At 36.7% G+C, this 20,109-nt stretch overlaps 1 protein-coding gene across 7 annotated transcripts in view; it reads right to left on the bottom strand.

The window, feature by feature from the left end:
* adgrg6 (adhesion G protein-coupled receptor G6) overlaps positions 1-20,109 on the bottom strand; it is a 78,398-nt gene that overhangs the window by 3,248 nt on the left and 55,041 nt on the right. For 6 of the 7 annotated variants that reach the window (XM_088626299.1, XM_088626300.1, XM_088626302.1 and 3 more), the window contains 12 exons: positions 18,884-19,085; positions 17,921-18,086; positions 17,302-17,442; positions 16,542-16,661; positions 15,919-15,964; positions 15,319-15,425; positions 13,256-13,383; positions 12,531-12,799; positions 11,864-11,966; positions 11,276-11,559; positions 7,200-7,301; positions 3,912-4,067 (listed from right to left, as the gene is read on the bottom strand). In XM_088626299.1, the coding sequence (XP_088482425.1) occupies positions 3,912-4,067; positions 7,200-7,301; positions 11,276-11,559; positions 11,864-11,966; positions 12,531-12,799; positions 13,256-13,383; positions 15,319-15,425; positions 15,919-15,964; positions 16,542-16,661; positions 17,302-17,442; positions 17,921-18,086; positions 18,884-19,085 (1,824 nt within the window). Of the gene's footprint in view, positions 1-2,740; positions 2,789-3,911; positions 4,068-7,199; positions 7,302-11,275; positions 11,560-11,863; positions 11,967-12,530; positions 12,800-13,255; positions 13,384-15,318; positions 15,426-15,918; positions 15,965-16,541; positions 16,662-17,301; positions 17,443-17,920; positions 18,087-18,883; positions 19,086-20,109 lie in introns of all 7 variants that reach the window. The other variant, XM_088626304.1, reaches the window with a different exon arrangement.

Genomic DNA, 20,109 nt, shown 5'->3' with positions numbered 1-20,109 from the left:
CAGTTTCAGCAGCATGGCTGGATAGCTTGCTCTAATTTGCCACAATTCTCCATGGAAAATAAGACCCTTCTGTTGTCAGTTTTAAATGCAGTTCCCCATATTTTCCACTTGTGTCTTGTGGTTTGTGTTGCACTGTTGGTTTTGAAGAAGTCATTTGTGTTGATTTTGGTAAATTGGTTAAGGATTTTGAAATCTTGAGTCAGGGCTCTTTGTAATCTTCTTTGCTCAAGATTAAAAAGATTTAGTTATTTTAGCATGTCAGTGTAGGACACTTCTACAAACCGAGGAATGTACCAGGCCACTCTTCTTTGGACTAATACCAGAGTAGCAATGGTCTTAAACGAACATTAAGTTATGATTGTAAGAAATGTTAAAATTATACAGTACAGTAGTAAAACCACTGCGACTCTAGGATTAGTCCAAAAGAAGAGTGGCCTGGTACATTCTTGATGTTGTTACAAAAAACAGTCAACATTTCCTTAAGCATAGTTGTCAGTATATCTGGAAATTTGTTTAGCTTAAATTCTTCTAGTGCTCATCTATGTTAATATTATTTAACATAGTACTTTGTATTTTCATAGCTTGGGCCTTGTTGTCTATTCCTTCATGAGAAAACAAAAGAGTAAAATACTAATTTAACACATTAGCCATTTGTAGTTCATCTTATAAAAGTTTCCCATTACTATCTTTTAAGAGACTTTACATTTACATTAATTTTTATTGGTATTGTAGCATGGATAAGAACTATCATTTTTTTAATGATCTATTTTAGATTGGCCTTTCTAATATTTTTAACCTGTTCTTGCAGTGTTTTGTTCTCCTTTTGTTTAATCATTGTATAAAATGTACAACTTTCTCTTATATTTTTCTTAATTGATTTATTAAACCTTTTAGGCCACTGATTTTTAAACTTTGAGTTATTTACTCTGAGAATGAAACCGTGCTTCAAACAGAATCTTTTAAAACTTACTTTAAAAAGCTTTGCATTGCCCATAGCCTGTGGAACATTAGGTTCAAAATGACAAACACCATGAACTATTACTGTATGTTTAGAATTTTGCTGCAGTTTTGCTGTTATTCTATGCAGTCTTCAGTCTTCAATATTTTTTCTATTACCATAAATAGTGAACTGAATTTATGAAGCTACTGAAATATGTACCCAACTACAATAAATTATTCTTGTTCTACGAATTATCAATACCTCCCCTCCCCATCTAACTCATTTAGATACTGATATTTATTTATTACTTTTGAATGCAACATTTGAATTATTTTGTCTTTATGTGTTTAAGTGATTTCAGTTATCTTTACATTAAAACAATAGTTCATGTAGAATCTTCTGTTCTCTAAAATCACACCTGATTTTTTGCACTTTTACAGAGTATATTTTACACCTGCGCTCAGTATAATTTGACAGGTACAGTAAGTGTGTTGTACATCATAGACAGTTGCACAATCATCTAAAACCTGTATAAACATGAACTGCAGTTCAGTCAAGTCAGCAAAGACATTCACTAATGTGTTACAACTATATCAAGTACACACCTTGGTAAATAAATCTAAGAAAGACAGATGTAACAGTAGCACAAAACATGATTACTGCCCCCATTCTACTTTTCATGAAAAATTAATATATTTTATTTTAAACTGATCCTTGAGATTAAAGTCTTTGTGATACAGTAGCTGTATATAACTAAAATGGCAACCTCACAGAATGCAGTACAATAAGCTCTGAAAAAGAATTGCATGGTATTTTGCACAGGAATGGTGATGATAAGGTCGTTGATAACAGCATGTTTGCTGTCTACAGAAAATCTATAGTACTGGGAAATAGATTGAATGAATATTTCAAGCCATTTAAACTGCAAACATTCTTCAATACATTTCTCTTCTTTGTGGCATGTCAATACTAAATACTAAAACATAAGATTGCTAAAATTTGCAACTTGCTGTATACAACATGTTTTTGCACATACAACAGAACATGGCTAGCTACGCAAATGTCATGCATGGTATAAAAATATTAGTATTGAACTCAAATAAATGATGAAGTGGCATGTGGTAAGATATCCCAAGTTAAGAAGCAAATAAATTGATGCCATTTAAACCATATACATGGTGCATTGGTCACTTTAAGGGTTAATGCTTAATTCATGTATTTTTTGTCTATATAGCCATAGATCAAAGTGTTACATAAATACTGTGTCAATTCAGATTTACAGTAGGGGCTGCCTTAAAACACTTTGGAGTGCACACACTGCATATGGTTCTCCATCTGACATTTCTGTGTTTTGCTGTGTGAGACTTGTAGGTTTCTGTATTGTAGTCAACACAGCAAGCCAAAAAAAAAAACTCCCAGGAAAGCAGAATTAGCATTGTATGAGAGAAAGTAACAATCAGACCCTTCAAACAGAGCTGGCATAAGCACAGTTCACCTCTCACCTATTTATTAAAAAAGACTAATGTAAGACTGCACACGTTTCAAATTTTAACCCAAAACATTAGTTTTTCTAGACTAATTTGTGCCTAATCTAGTCTGCCTCATTTATCTTTCGACCCAGGTAGATTTTAAGTATGTAAAACATTTCTTCATTTTTTTGATTTGATTAAAAAACAGAGCTTTGTGGTTTGAAAGGTCTAAATGTTACACTTTTTTTGTATATCTGTTTTGTTTCAAAGTGGAAAAGGCTAATCACATGATGAAGAAGCATGGAGCAAAGCTGGCTGTGAAATAGTTTACCTTACAGGAGTTCCCCATCTGATTATTGGAAGGACTTAGACCCAATATCTACACCACAAACATAAATGAAATGATCAAGAACTACTGGGTTTAGTGACCCACAAAATGACAACAAAGACAAGAAAGATTTTCTGACAGAAGTACAACTATACTAGACCCCTAAATCTCCCCACAAGAGAGTTACAGTTTATTAATTCTACTTTTTTTAGACTGGAAAGAAGCTTCTGCTTTGTAATGATTGCCCATTTAGCAAAGATGCGATTATTAGCCTCATAGTGAACTTTAAAGAACTGGATTGTGAATAGGTTCCAGCTGCTGACATGAGGAAATGGAACAGATGTAAGAGATGTTTCTTAAGGAAACCTTGACTTCTACTGTACACAGATAAGGATCAAAGTTGAAAACCCCTAGGTAGAGCTAGAAATTAGAGGCTCCTTAAATGGGTAGTGTAGAATCTGGAGAGATGTACAACGGAGAGTTTATATACTAATATACAGTGGGAAGAACAAAAGACCCTGTCTAATTCATTAATGAGTGGTACATATTGGTCCTTCTGAAACGTAGACTCAAATTTCCTTTTTTAGCAAAAAAAAAACCTTAGACATTTTCACCAACATTCCAGCTGTTAAAATAGAAATGAAAAAATAAAGAAAATATTACGTAATTTATGTTTTCCGTTTCACCAATGGAGAATTTGAACAGATAAGTGTGAAGCAAGTCTTTATATCTTTATATTAATCACATAGATTTTTTTGTCTTCACTGCCTTCTTAACGTAATGCAATAATTGTTTTCTACTAGGAATACAGTGTACTGTATATACAACATCTATTTATCTTGTTTTTAAAAGCAATGGAGCTTTGGCTCCATGAATAACAACTAATATTCAAGAAACATACTGATAACTCTAGCTAAGTCACTCAAGACATGAGTTTCCTTTCATGTGTTTCTGCTAGAGATTAACTACAGTGCAAAAAAGCAATCAAGAACAAGAGACATTCACAAAAGGTCAGCCGTGTCATCAAACACACTGCAAAATACCCTCTGAAAGAAAGGTAAATGGAACTAAAAAGTAGTTACTTCTGCAGTCTTCCTGCATGTTCAAATAATTATAACTAAATGCATGGCACTTGCACGCAATTACTTGGTTTCCGAATCCCATAGTACCATACCTGTGTTACTGCCGCGCTTTGCAAAGGGGTTTAAAGTTGACTTGGCTTTAGATGTCCAGTTGGCAGTGGTGGATCCAATGGAACTAGACGATAATGACTTTCCAAGGTTATCTGAGCTGACTTTCTTTGTGTTATTGGTTGCCGTCTTACTCCAATCTGTAACACATACAAGTTTATACCTTTATGAATTTAAAACAGCTATTTATTCTTATATTATTTTCTAAAAGAGCAGTTGCAGCGGCATCTACTGATTTTAAATTCAAAGCTGTAAATTTCTAGAATGCAAGGTGAACTATTGTAACACCACTGCCCAGTGTTGTGACGAGGCAAAGGTGGAAAGTTACAAACAAAACAGTTCTCAGAAATGAATTACTTTTTGTTTTATTATATCTGTTATTTTTATCAAATTGAAGCAGGAAGTCTTTTTCAATGTTTTTTATCAGGTTTCAATTGAAATAATCCCATTTCTATTATTATCTGGGAACCTTGAAGCAGTTCGTTGCGTAGGGGTTTACTGGATTTTGTTATGGGTTAGAACAGAGTATTTAGCAGCACTGGTATGATTCCAAATAATATTAACTTTAAATATTGGAACTAATTGTTTCTTTGCCTAGGAATTCAATTATAAACACAATACATGTGATATTTTTATCACATGGCGCCGTGTTAGTTGCAGCCTGTAACAGCAGCTCTGTGTCTTTTTGTTTTTTTTTGTTTCTTTCAGTGAGTGTTAGTGAGTTAGTGTCTTTCTTTCATATCCTTGCCAGTGACTAGATTTGTGATCGCAACATGATGGATACTAGGGAGCTGAGATACTTTTTATTGTTTTTTCTGCTACTCGGACCTCTGTTTTTATCGGGTTGCAATGCCGATAGCTACAGAGGCATTGTCTACACGCGGGACCAGCTGATCGCGCTAGCGCGTCCGGCTCTACTCATGGAGAGAAGCCATCAGTTCTGGAGGAGCTAAGGAGTAAAAGCCGAGGCTGTAGGGCTGGTGCGACGCGTAAGGCGAAGAGAAGGAGATTTAAACCCTTTGATCATTATGGGAAATATGAGGTCTATAGCGAACAAGATGGACGAGCTGGGAGCATTGGTGAGGAGTCAGAGGGAGTATAGAGAATGCAGTATCATGTGTTTCACCGAGACGTGGCTGCAGGAACTTATTCCGGACTTGAATGTTATATTCAACATTGGCCAACGAGCTGAACCAGTTCCTTAACAGGTTTGATTCAGGGCCCTCTGTGGCTCAACACCCATCCTCCCACAGCCACACGCTCCCTAAGCCCTCGCAGCTGCAACTGCCCAACACCTACTCCATCCCCACACAATCATGGCCGCCTACAGCTACGACCCCCAACAGCTACTCACCCCCCTCTCCCCCACAGTTGCTACTCTCCAACACCTCCGCCATTAACACCTGCAGCACTGACAGCGCTATGAGCACCATCCCCCAGGCCAGGCTGACCGTCACGGCCGACCAGGTGAAGAGGGAGCTGAAGAGGCTGCACCAGGGTAAGGCCTCAGGACCAGATAACGTCTGTCCCAGAATTCTGAGGGCTTGTGCTAACCAGCTGAGCTGAGTGCTCCAGCGACTGTTCAACCTGAGCCTGCACTTGGAGAGAGTCCCTGTGCTCTGAAAGACATCATGCCTGGTCCCGGTACCAAAGAAAGGGCGCCCCTCTGTCCTCAATGACTACAGACCAGTTGCGCTGACTTCTCACGTCATGAAGACACTGGAGAGGCTGGTCTTGTCCCACCTGAGACCCCTGGTCAGTTCATCACTGGGCACCCTACATTTGCCTACCAGCCCAGTGTTGGTGTGGAGGATGTTATCATCTACATGCTGCAAAGGGCCTACTCACACCTGGACAAGGCTGGCAACACAGTAAGGATTATGTTTTTCAACTTCTCCAGTGACTTCAATACTATCTAGCCCGTACTGCTAAGGAGGAAGCTAGAGGAGATGCAAGTCGGTCCCTCCATGATCTCATGGATCACTGACTATCTGACAGGCAGACACAGTCTGTCAGACTTCAGAACTGTGTGTCTGAACTGGTAGTAAGTAACACGGGGGCTCCTCAGGGGACAGTTCTTTCTCCGTTCCTCTTCACCCTCTATACTTCGGACTTTAAATACAACTCAAAGTTGTGCCACCTGCAGAAGTAGACTCTGCAATTGTGGGATGTATCGAGGGTGGGCGGAAGGAAGAGTACAGAGGACTGGTCAGCAGCTCTGTGGAATGGTGTTGGGAGAACCACCTGCAATGTAGCAAAGACGAAGGAGCTGGTGATAGATTTCAGGAGGAAAAGGGTTCAACCTACTCCTGTCTACATCCATGGGAGTGGCGTGGAAATAGTGGACTCATACAAGTAACTGGGAGTGCACATCGACGATAGACTGGAATGGTCGAGGCCATCTACAAGAAGGGTCAGAGCCAACCTTACTTCTTGAGGAGGCTCAGGTCCTTCAATGTATGTAGTAAGATGCTACATATGATCTATCAATAGGTTGTGGCGAGCGCCATTTTCTATGTGGTGGGATTAGAGCAGGGGATTCTAACAGGCTGAACAAGCTCATCAGAAGAGCAAGCTCAGTAATTGGGTCTGGCCTGCACCCCTTGGAGGTAGTGGCTGAGACGAGAATGGTGTCCAAACTAGAGGCCATCATGGACAACGTCTCCCATCCCCTCTATGACATGCTTGTGGAAATGAAGAGTACGTTCAGCAATAAGCTGATCCATCCACGGTGTGACAGGGAGCGCTACAGGAGGTCATTCTTGCCTTCTGCCCTAAGACTGTACAATGCATCCACTTTGCATCTGGGCAGGGGCAACATGGACAGTGACCTGTTTTTGGACTGAACAGCAAACTGCTACATCTGTGTTTTTTTCATTTGCAACCGTTTTTGTGCAATATATGCCAGGGACTTGTGCAATACATTTATCTTTATATTTATATTGTGCAATACAACTTTTTGTGTACTGCTCTGGTTTGTCTTTGAATGTTCTGGACTGTGAGTAACTCTTCTTAGTGCACTTCTCACTGTACTGATTGTATTGCATGTATTGTATGTATTGTATCATTCGTTACACTGTGCTGTGTTGACTGTGTTAAGCTGCTGTTGCACTGCAATTTTCCTCATGGGATCAATAAAGTATCTATCTATCTTTGCATTTCCTGTGCAATGAAAATGAAGGCAAACTACTCTCTGTTGAACAATAGTTTTGAACAACTGTGTACAGTAGACAGATGAACAGTTAAACTCATGGTCATAATTCATAATTTACCTGAATTATCTGCGAGGCGGAATCTTCCACAACACAGATATCTTCTCCATTGTTTCTGAACATTTTCTTTCAAAGCACAGTGGAAAATAAATATAAACAAACCTGCAGTAAAAAATAAATGGAATTATGTAGGAAAGCATTATTAAGTCATTGCAAACATAAAGAGTGACACACTTGGCATTAAAACCACATATATAAAAATACTTTTTGCCATAAAAAATAGGAATTGAATATCAGTTTTGAAGGTATCGTAAAATGTACTGTTACACTTTCAAACCACACTTTAAACAGCTTATATTGACACTGTCAATGCTTCAGTCCATTTTTCTTTTCTGACTTTTCTAATAGAAAAAAGTGACATAGAACATAATTAATATGTAAGATTATACTGTAATATGTACTGGTATACAAAAAAGCACACAACTCAAGTCATTTTCTAAGCATAGATGTTAAACAAAATCACATAAATTGTGAGCATCAATACAGATCAAGGACTAATGAGACATTCTCAGTATGAAAAACACAACATTGTAAACAAAAATTTAATATGATCTCCCTGAACAGTGGTATAATTGACAGATATATATGATCACCCTTTCAAGAAAACTGGCATAGGACATTCCACCATTTTCCCCATGCAGCTACAGCTTGCTTTTAACTAAGGGTCAGCCAGTTCCAGCTGCTTAAAGCATGGGCAAGCTGGCCCTACAGATGTTCTGTTGGACTCGGGTAAAGTGAAAAATATTTTCTTGAAGTTGTGTCACAGTGCACGAATTACCCTGTGGCGTAACATTGACCTGGTGGAAAATCGATACATCTGGACAGGCTTGCAAGGACAGAGAAAGAAATATTTCTTCAAAGCCTTTGTTAACCAAGGTTACAGTGCAGCAAAATCTCCCTCAATCTGCAATCTGGTCTTGATTAAAAGGTATTCTTCCCCCACATCATCATACTGCTATTACCCCACTGGAGGACCTGAATCACACAACAGTTGCCTGCACACATTTTGCCTTCCAGCAATTCTGTCAATGGCAATTGCTTTCACTGGAGATGAAAACATTCCACCATTATCTCTGCCACCTCTGTTCTATAGCCCGCAGAACACAGCGATTTCTCTCAGGTGTCAACATGTTAACCTGAACATAATGCAGTTAATTCTAGTGCTGATGGCGAGATGCAGTCAATTTGTTGATGTGTGTGTTATTTCAACCTGAAGTGTCTGCTGCTGTGATAGCCATTACAGTCTGCAAACAATTACACAGGACATGAGTAGTGACTCTCCTTCTTGCAGGATGTGGTCTTTCTCTCAGAGAGTAGTTTATTGTTTATTGACAGTGGCCTGTTGATTGTTGATTGTTGAAACAGAACATTTTAGACTATTGCTAACTTTTCTCATAGACAGATGTCCTTCAACCATACTAAAAGTAACCAGGTTATCTTCCTTACTAAAGATTTTAATTTTCACATACATTAAAATCCGTGCTTTTGCTTGGCCATTTATATAGATTCCTAACTCTTAATTATTCACATTTTGGTCATTTTAACTCAAATTCCAAACACTGAGCACTTGCTGCTTGTTATACAATTGTGACCTGAATTTGTGATTTTGTAACTATTCAGACAATACCACTAAGTGCCCAATGACCTATTAATGTAAAACTTAAACCACTGAATTTTCATCATGCAAGAGTATATTTTAACATACTATTTGAACAGCAATTGTATTCACTGTCACTATCACTGAAAATAACAAACTGAACCAAAGTGAAGCACAATTAATTTCTGTAGGCAGGGGAGACATCTGCTGGAATACAGCAGTGCAGGTTCATTCAGTAGAAGCTACAATTTACATTATTGTTTCAAATAAAAAGTTTATATATATATATAATATATTACTTTATTTCTAAAATGGTGTTTTCTATGGATATGTGTTTATTTATTTTTAAGTTTGCTGTAGATGGTTGTTTGTCCCACAAGATATCCCAACCAAAACATTTTAACTTTGTAAACACAGTCCTGAATCTCCAGCATCCTATATACTGTAAGCATTCAGGTTCTACTAATCTAAACAACAACAATAATAATCCAATTAAACCGTTACACTCTCTCTTAATCAAAATACCATACTGCCTGTAAGGAAAATAATGGGACATTACAAAAATGGTGTGCTAAAATATAATTAATTAGCAGACAAATTCTTGAATACTAATTAAGAATTGAGTGTTCATGATACATTTAATAAATTAAATGTCTGGCTCGACACCATCAATGTCTAGCAAAAATAACATAGTTACAAAAAGCAACTGTCAGTGGTCAAGCCAACATATTCTTCATGGACAAAGACATTTTTCGATATAGTATATATGGTTTCCTATATGTATTTACAAGCCATGACCTCAGGTGCTATCTCTAGGGAAGCCATTAGAGCTTCATATTTTGTATTACATTCTAAGGAGAAAATGTGCATAGGTTTAAACAGCATTTATAGAAACACTTGATTGGTTTATGATTAGTTAATACACTTTATAAGGTACTTTGATGCAGTTTTGCCTTTGACCTTTTAAGCAGTTTGAGCTACAGTAATTTTCCATTTGACCAGAAGGATGGATCAAAAAGTCATGTATGAATGAATTAACCATATATATCACCTGCATTTAGCTGCACACTGTATTGCCTATAGACTACTATGCATTTGTGGTTGCTCATAAGCCTACAACCATCTATTATACACTATAATTAAGTACAACAGTAACATATTGTATACAATGATACTGTATTGTATGTGTTTTAAGAAAACTTGTGCTTGGCTCATAGCAGACATGATTTTTTAAGGAGTAACGTGTATGCTTCCAGTGTTCTAATCTACTAGATGAGTTACTCAGAGCACGGCTACTCCATTTGCAGCCATTCTAATTTCTACTTCAATCTGGCCTATGATCAATTAAATAAATAGGGAGCTGGTATCAGCAAAATTGCGTAGTGGAATGGATTGCAGGGGCCAGAAATTGAACAGCTCCTTGTACTGTTCCTTGTATGATCTGCGTTACTGGGATGTACAGTATGGTGATGTTCGAAATGTCTTTATAGCTCTTTGAAAGTGTCATAAACGTATGGTACCACTGAACTTTAATTTGATTGCACATCTTCTAAAATATCTTCTTAAAAGTACCGAATTTCACTGCAGGAAATGTGCATGCATTGTCTGTGTTACATCCATATTTGCATTCAAACGCATTTGCAAAGGCTGTTTTAAATAGTATTGAGATTGTACACATTCCTACTTAAGGAGTAAGATGTTATTCACAACCCTGCTATTTACTGTCCATTGAACTCAATTAATAGAATGTATTCATAACGTATTCATAACCTCCTCCATCAAAACTGTCACCTTGAAAAACATCCCAAATGGGTGAATTTAATGTAGTTAAATGGATTGAAATTGACAGAGGAGTGATTAACAAGGCTCAGTTGACTGGGGGTCAATGCAGTAGTAATAATCTTATCAGCTTATGTCTAGTTATGTATTTCTGCAAAACAGTGGATGGTGAATCAGACGTTTTCTGAACGGCATGTAAATCTATTCACTTCTGAACTATACTGCTTCACCAACTGATAAAAAAGCGATAACGACACATACGGTAGGTTAATTTTCTTACTTCATCACTATGAGTTTGAGAAGAAGATATTTTTACTATAATAGTTAAGGAATTTAGCAAATATCAATGATATTTTTTCACGGGGCAAAATCAGTCAAGTGATTTGTGTGAAAGTAATTTAAAATAACAGGTCACACCTTTGATGATCAAGGATTTTTGTCTTTGGAAACAAAAGCATTGCACAATACACACTGTGTATTGTGCAACAGTTACTAAGTAATTTACTAAGATGTTTATTGTTACAGAGATGCTTTTAAGAACCGAAGATTTGCCTTAAATGGTACCGTGTAAATGTCGGTCTTTTTATCTTGATAAAAAATGTAATAGCAGAAGGAAAAGAATGATTCTTTTTCAGCACATTCTCATTTCAAAGTTACCAAATTAAGTTGAAAAAAATTAAAAGGAGAATTTTTGACTGACCTTGAAGAGAGTTGAAAATAGAGAAGAGGTACATGAAGGCAAGGTTAACAGGTCCCCAGGCAAAGAAAGCAAAGCCCCAGGTCATCCCCAACAGGAAGGTCAAACTGACGACACTCCGCAAGTTGCGCAAAACCTCTTCCCTTAAGGTGCGGTTGCTTCTCTTCCCGTTCCTTCCGCAAATCTGCATCATCACCACGATGAACATGGCCACGTTCATTAGGAACACAATCCCAAAATAACCCGCACAGGTGACATAGAAGACCACTTGATTGTTCACCCAGCAGCTGAAATAAAATAGATTTTGGATCCATTTAATAGAAAACATCAAGCGTCGCTTAAATGGAAAGTTGAAACTGAGGGATATACAGTATGATACAGGATATTAATACTTTTACTCTCGGCATTGCTATTCATACAGTATATATTAAAACATTTTGATACAAATGTTTTACAAATTAAATCCAAACTACAAAATGGATTATGATACTGACTGCCCTGTGAGGTATCAGCATGCAAAATGTACAGAGATATATCATGACATTCTATTTTTTCTGTTCAGTTCACTAAAGTATTTTATATGAGACTTACAATTCAGAGGAGCTTTGTCCATTTTCATCTTTTCCATAATGTTGCTTTCCATAGGAATTTCTATCAATTGCTATTACAATGCCAACTATGACCGCAGGAAGTCCTGAAAAGTAAATAATGCTTTCTTTTATAAAAAATAAACACATCAGTCAGAACTGTATTCACCATTTTCCATCCAATTTCTAACCTTTTTTTCCAATTGCAGGGCACTTTTCCCAGAAGCGAAGGGACCAGAGCACCAGGAGGAAACACATAACAAAAACTCCAGGCAGATTGTACCGCAGGTACGGAAACCCAGCGCTGCAAGGCAGCAATGCTAATCACTGTGCCACCTCAACACCATATTAATCATTTTTCAATATATTTATTTATATATTTTAATAATATATGTAAACACGTTCATAAAGGTTAACCAAATGATATTTCACATAGCATACTGTGAATGAAGGCTTAAAAATTGTTGACAAAGCCAAAATTCTTTTTTAATATGTGGAGAACATATTAAACAAAAAAAAACTTCTATGTCTCCCACCTTTGTTTTGATAAGATTTAGTTAAACAGTGACCAAGCTTATCTATTATTAAAGAAAAAAAATCAAGACCTTGCCATGTACTCCATGATCCCTGTTTATCCCAAAGGTAAAAACCCTTTTTTTCTCTAAACTTACCCCATCCAACAATGCAGAACTTCAGAATGTACCTCCTGATGTAAGTGTTGAACACTTTAACCAAGGCGATGTACATATGAATGGATTCTAGACCCATCCAGGTGAAGGAGGTCAGGAGAAAATAATGCAGGAACACTGCAACAGCAATGCAGAGGCCTTTGACTTCAAAGGAGGTCAGCCAGCCATCCACCAGGAACACCATGTTAAGGAACAGCAGAGAAGTGCTGAGATTCATCAGGATTTTCGAAGGGTAATCCCGGCGTAATTTTCTAAGAGTAATTATAAATATAGATTAGATAATTAAATTAAAAAGGCAAAAAGTAAAACAGATATTACCTTATTAACTTAGTAATAAAGCATTTTTTTTCATTTGTTTCTATTTAAAATGACATGTTTTCAACCACAGATGAATATTTAAGATATATTTCTCTATAAACAGTACTGACATATTACACTGACCTCCTTCAATAACAGTGTAGTACTGTAGTTGTGCAGAATTCCCGCCACACCTCTACCTCAGTGGTTAAATATCAGCGTTCTGTTTAAGCATCTCTGTTAGGCCCTTAATGATGCAACAAAGCTCCTACACAATGCTACTAGTTTGTGCCATAAACATTAGGAAAAATACACAATAAAGGATTATGTGCTTTTAAGTCCATGACCATGCAGTAGTTGGTAAATTCTGAACTTCACATAAAAACATGTAAGTAAAACAAAATACTAACTCAAAGGCTATGTAAGTAAGAAGTGTTGCAGCAGAGAAGATGGCAGAGATGCCACAGCCAATGTAGGTGATGAAGGTCAGGATCTTTGTGTTTTGTTGATCAATCTGATGAGCAGCTCCAGAAATGTCCTGTTAACAAGAAAATACAAAAAAAGACTTGCTTAAAATAACTATTTACATCTTTTATCAAATAACTTGTTTTTTACATTTCTATTTTTCATCTTTAAAGATAGTGTTCTTCCTGTGTACTGTAGAATCATCTAAAACGTTGTTAAAGCAGTATTCATTTAGCTGCAATCAAAAGACAGGAACTATATCAGAGCCACTGCTAGTCTCCAAGTCAACACTGTTTTCTGCACAGTTTGACCAGAGGGTAGCAGGCCTCTGATATGACGTTATTGAGCTACAGGAATATACAGTACACTTACATCTTATTCCTTATATACAAAAAATATTGAATATTACTACAGCACTTAATCTGAAAACGAATAAATAATTCCTTGCAATGTATAGTGCTTTATCCAGAAAGATCCCAAATTACTTCAACTCAACTTCATCACCCACCAAAGAGCAGCACCAACCTCGGTGATGCACGGCAGCCATCAGGACACAGCAGATGAGGTGGAGAAGTTAGAAACTGCTTAACCTGAACAGGGCTAATCCCATACTTGGTTCTGGGATCCTTAACCAAGTAATCAAGACCTTGGTTTAATACTGTACAATGGCCCTGATCACCAAACTAGGGCATTGGATTGGAATTTCTAGTCCAGAACGAAAAGCGACACTTTCACACTGGTCTACCAACATTTCTTTTGACAGAAATGTGGCTCACTTTAAAGGTCTCCAATCCTAGTACAGACCAAGTCTAGCCCAGGCTTCTTATCTTCAGAGATCTGGTGAGTTCAGTCTAGAATGTTGTAATAATGTGGTAAAGAAGCCATGTCAGGAGGCCATATTGTAACGAACAGTTCTTTCCGGACCCTATGCGGACGACACAATCCGACGAAGTGGGGGAACACTGGGGAAACGTCATGCAGGAATACGGGGCTGAAGACAGGGGGGCGTGTCCAAGGTGCGCTGGTGCACGGGGAAGGTGTGGCCGAGACTAACAATCCCAAAGAGTAATCCTTAGAGTATCCAAAAATACACGAGAAAGTCCAAAACCAGAAGATCCATCAGAACACGAAATTAAAACCACGAAGGCCAGGTCGGAACCGGCAGACAAGGAACAGGAACAGGGGTTAAAACCTTAACGGGACCAGGCGCTTCCAGGTCCCAGACTCGCACGATATGGAAATCAGATGCAGAGCCCGGATGAGCGTCAGTGCCTGGCTTTTAAGGTGGGCTGGGAATGGGAAACAGGTGCACAGAATAAGGTCTTGAGTGAAAGGGCTGGAGCACCCTTAAGGAGGGGGGACTATAATCGTGACACATATGGCTCATCTAGTTTGTTTGGCTGGTGGTATCTAATAGATCTGAGGATCCTATCCTGCCGTTTCCTCAAAGAAGTGAAGGAATCAGCTTCAACAACATGACTTGATGACGGTCCAGCCTTCCACAACCCTTTCTGCCCCCTCAGCCTGACTACACAGCAGATCAGGTGCAAAAGTAAGAAATTAATTCATCAATTTAATTGAGGAAGAAATCCAGGTAGGCAAAAGTGAGTAAAATTAAATGAGAATTTTCTAAGGACTCTTACTCTTTGTACCACGACCAGCAGTAACCCGATTCTCCTTAGTGATTTCCCATCCTAGTACTGACCATATGTGTTTTTTGAATTTCTGAGATCTGGTTTTAAGGTTTATGAGAGTTTGATATATTTAGATCTTTCTAATTATTGACATTGCTTTGGCTGTTGTAAAGATATACTGCAGTTCATTAGTGCAGTGTAGAAGTGTCAGTTACATCATCACCTCCGGGCAGAGAGAAAGATGGTAAGACATAAACATAAGTCACTGATGTATTAAACAGATTCCCACCATTCAGTGCAATCTTTAGGTAGTGCAATATTAGCATCACCACAGCTGACTGTGAAAGTTCATTCTTTACAAATCTGAATCTTACCATTAAAACTCCAAAGTGTGTAAGATGATTGCACAGGCAGATGGTCATATTGCTGTTCGATTCAGGACTGACAGTACAGCCATCCCCACTCCACCCCCCACTCCCATCTGAAGAAAAGAATGACAAGTCGGCCACAGAGTTTTTAATATTTCATTAATTTGCATTTGGACTGTATTCCACAGTTTCATATCTGCCCAGTTTGTGCTAGCCTCGTTGTAACCTTCTTGTAGCCGCAAAATTATTCCTTGTACTAATACTGTGTATTATATTCTGTATAATATTGTATATAGTATAAATTGCCCGGTATAAATAGTATACAATATTAAATATAATATAATAGTAAACAGATAAATGGTAATAACCATAAGATATATTATTCTTTCATAGCTGTATCTTATTGTCTCATGTGTGCTATTAGCCTTTAACGGGTGTAAAGGATGTTGTAAGTTAAGTGCATAGATGGGGTTGATAGTTAACAGTTATAACACACTTTTTAAACACATTTAATAAATTGCTTAATATTTTCAGGCTATTGAAAATATAAGTCCAAAATATTTGCAATATTTGCAGAATGTACACAAAGTCTTGAATAGCACTTACTTTTTAAAGTAAAATCCCAAAACACACACACAGGTTTTGGTTCTGGCTGAAAAAAAAAGTTTTAGTTTTGTAAGGAAACATGAAAATAATAAGTCTTAGCACTGCTTATATATATACAGTATATATTCTGGAAGATGTATGTCCCCAATGAACACAATGTTGACTAAGGATAATCTTGTAAAGCGAACTAATTCTTCCAGAGGCTGTTTTTAAAGTTAATCTATTTTCTATAGATTATAAATAATCTATTTTCTATTTAACTACTACTAATAATAATAGTAATAATGGGTGACACCTTTATCCTAAGTTACATTAGTACCCATTTATTCAGTTGGATATTATCTTGCTCAAGGTAACGAGTGTCTCACCTAGGATTCTGAATATAGACCCCTTACAACTGCTGTCTCTAACATTACTTAATATTTTCAATGACACTGATCTAATTTGGCTGGCTATAAAAAATGATAAGATACACTTAAAGTTAAGAATTATGAAATGGCAGCATTTCCAATCTACTAACCACTCAGCAATTCCAGTTCATTTTTCCCAGGCAGAAAAAATCTATATAAAGTAATGCACAGTACAGCCTCTGACTGTGGAAAAGACTTCTTTATTTTAAGTACCTGGTAGTGTATGTGCTGGATCTGAATCCTGACAGGGTCTTGCAGATTATTTATTGATACATTCCCAACACTGCTTGCCACCACAAAACTGTTCAGGGAATTTCCATTGGTTTTTTGTTCCTAAAAAATAGAAATATGAGGTAGCAATGCAGTCTAGTAGACAATATGAAGACTGCTTAATGTCGTCATATTGTTTACTAGACTGGTGACTGTTTCATGTAGATTACTTGACTTATATATTTGTTAACACCTAATACCTGAATTATGATAAGCAAATCCTTTTTTTGAAAGTATTTAGATTAATGCACAGACTAACAGTAATAACTTAGTATGACATGATTCTTACTGGTTATCATGTTTATTATAACAACTGAACCTCATATATATAATTCTTTATATACATTATTTGCCGAATTAATATTCTTTTATTAATTCTCAGTTTAATGTTAACAGCCTTTTTGTAATGCATTTATACATTTTTATTTTCAACCTGATATCGTCGATATCACTGATATCACTGATAGTATTCTGATATTCCGTATGTACTGTACAACACAGTTTTATTCACAACAAGCAATCCTGTACATTTTTAATTTGCTAAGATGTATAATTTCTATTAATTAATTTGCGTTCTTTAAATAATGTGTCTACCACTAAAGCAAATTCTTCAATATAATACTACATAATCTATCAAATCCAGACTTATTTTTGTCTTCTAAAATCTTACTAATTTGCCTTTGTATAAAGCACAAGAACTCACCTGAAAAAGCCCAGTTTTACTAAAAAATGTGAAGTGTATCCTAGAAACAATGTCAATTTCCACATCACTTAGGTTACTCAGCAGAGTTGAAGGCAATCGGATCTCAGCCAGTGGATTCTGTTGGTCAGTCTCAAAATCCACCTTTAAAAATATATAACAATTAATATAAATGCATGTAGAAGTTAGAAACTATGTACAGCACAATTTAAGTAAAAACTTACTGTATCTAAGAACTGTGTTTTCTCATTATTTTGCTTCTTGATAGTTTCACACGCTACAATGTGTGGTGAGTGTATTCTCCGCTTAATTCTTTGTTCACAAGCTGGTCATTTGGTCAGAATTAGATACTGATGATTGCCAGTGCCCATGCTAGGAAAGTTGGCAATACACAATGTTGGAAGCTCTGTTAAATGAGGTATTGTCTGTGAGATGCATACATGAAAGAAATGGTTCCTTTCCATAGTGGATATTAAGAAAACTAATAACACCTCATTTAGAAAACAGATGCCTTAAGGTTTAAGTTTCATTAACGTTGAAATCACCTGCTGTACTTCTTCTATTCAAGATATTTTACTTAAAGAAAAAGAACGTGTCATGTAACAATTCTGTTCAACCGTACCTGGATATCTGAAGCATTGTTGGCAGCTGTTGCACTAAATAATGTGCCATTAAACATGCTGTGATTCACTGCTGAAATGCCAAGAGCCAGGTTTTTAGATGTGATGCTCAGGGATGGTCCATCAAAAAGGATTTTCAGGGCCAATTCATCCACTGTTTTCAGTGCACTTTAAAATGAAAACAGAAGCAACTTAGGTACATATACTCATGGGCCGTAAAAATGTATTAATAAAGTTAACTAGGAATGACAATGCCCAAGACCAAAGCGTGATGAACTGTTATGGAGCAGATATTGGCTTAACCCGCTTGGCTGAGGGCCATAGCACAAGGAGGCCAGGACCCCCACGCAGGATAACCAAGGGGTAGCTGCAGAGGTGGAGTTGGGGTGGAGGTAGGATGCAAAAGTCGTACACAAGGGAGAGTAGGAAATCACATTGGTATTTATAGCGTTTGGTGGAGGAAGGATGATGGGAGAGATTGCTAATTACTGACAGCTGAGTACGATTGAGCGTGGTTGCTGTCATCCCTCCCGAACTTTTGTTATAAACTCCATTAAGATCTGTATGCTTAATCTTCAGACAAAAAAATGCAATATCATACATGTATGTAATCTACAAAGTAGTGTCATCTTTATTTTCTAAAACAACAAATACATTTGAAATGATTCACTTCACATTTTTGTGCAATATTGCAGACAGCAATGCTGGTTTACAAATTTTAGACAATCTTATAATGTGCTAAAGAACTCATTACCACAGTGCTTTGAGATGTTTTCATAGCAAGTTAAAAATCAGTCCATATTTGGGAACAGGGTTTCATTTAAGATAGGCATGTTAAAAGGAAAAAAGGAGCTATTCTTAGTGGTGAAGTGTACCAGGAAAATCTATCCATCTACGGTATTTGCAATAATTCAATAACGGGATAACAGCAAATAGCAAGATTATGGTCTCACATGTATACTCACAGTGGTGAAGAGGCTGCTAAGGCACTGTCAGAGCTCGTCATTACATTAGAAAATACTGTCACAACAGTGGAAGCCAGTGATGCATTGATCTTAGCCACATTAATAATCTCCTTCAGTTTTGTCACAATTTTTGTCACCTCTTCTTTTGTCAGCTCAAAGTTTGTTATGTCTACCAGCTGTGTGGCTACATCTGCAGCATTTTCTGTCATATAAAGGGATAGAAATGGTTAAAATTGAGATAAAAAGACAAAAATATCAGTTTCGTTATCATCAATAGCATTGTGAAGAAAAGAAACTGATAATAAATCCTTGTAAAGTAAATAATCACAAAATGAAAATAAGGTTTCATACCAAGTGAGGAATGGGAAGTTTATGGGAAGTTTAAATTTACATAAAACCACAAATTCACCTGCATGTAGAGAATATACATGGAAACTTCATAAATGTGGGAATACAAAATGTTGGAGGAATTGTGGGGAACATCTGGAAATCACACAAATTGCATTTGTTTCATCATGCAAAGTAATAAAATATATTGGAGAAGGAGTCTCAGGGAAATATCAGAAATCTTCAGTGTCAGATTAAAACTGGATTCTAGAAATTTGCTTCTAGGACAAACACCACATGAACTGCCAACAGAAGTAGAAAAAATATTTGTTTAGAATTATCGGACTTGAAGCCATGAAACAAATCCAGAGAAACTGGATTAAGTTGAACAGGCCTAGCCTAATGTGGAAGGTCTCTATAAATGAAATGTACTGAATCTGATGGAGGAAATTAGAAATCGACAACACATATTTGTAAAAAGATGATCAAAGTGGAAAAAACATATGTAAAGACACTCTCTCAGTGATGTGAAAGTAAGAACGATGCAATAGACAAATAGAAACTGTATAAAAAGTAATTTAACAATAATTTGATTATTAATATCCCCCCTACTTTTTGTATTTTGTTTTTGTGAATGTGAAAAAGGGATACTGTCAGCATCAACATAACTATTAGCTCTGAGAAACATCATCCTACATGTACAGGTTATATTTTGTTTTTCTGCTGATTATGAACTATTTTGCTGAGATAAATAGTCATCCTACACCGGAACAAAATTGAAAACAAATCTATCTCTTTATAAATGTTTTCAGTAGAGCTTTGATGCCACTCTTTGTTTGGTTTAATAGTTTCCTCATAAGATTTTCTTAAAATGTTCTCTATTCCAAGTTTTTTCGTTG

Source organism: Lepisosteus platostomus, chromosome 3 (assembly GCF_059453375.1).
Source record: "Lepisosteus platostomus isolate fLepPlt1 chromosome 3, fLepPlt1.hap1, whole genome shotgun sequence".
Taxonomy (NCBI): domain Eukaryota; kingdom Metazoa; phylum Chordata; class Actinopteri; order Semionotiformes; family Lepisosteidae; genus Lepisosteus; species Lepisosteus platostomus.
Note: the sequence above shows the minus strand (reverse complement) of the source record. Positions and strands in the feature narration are given on the sequence as shown.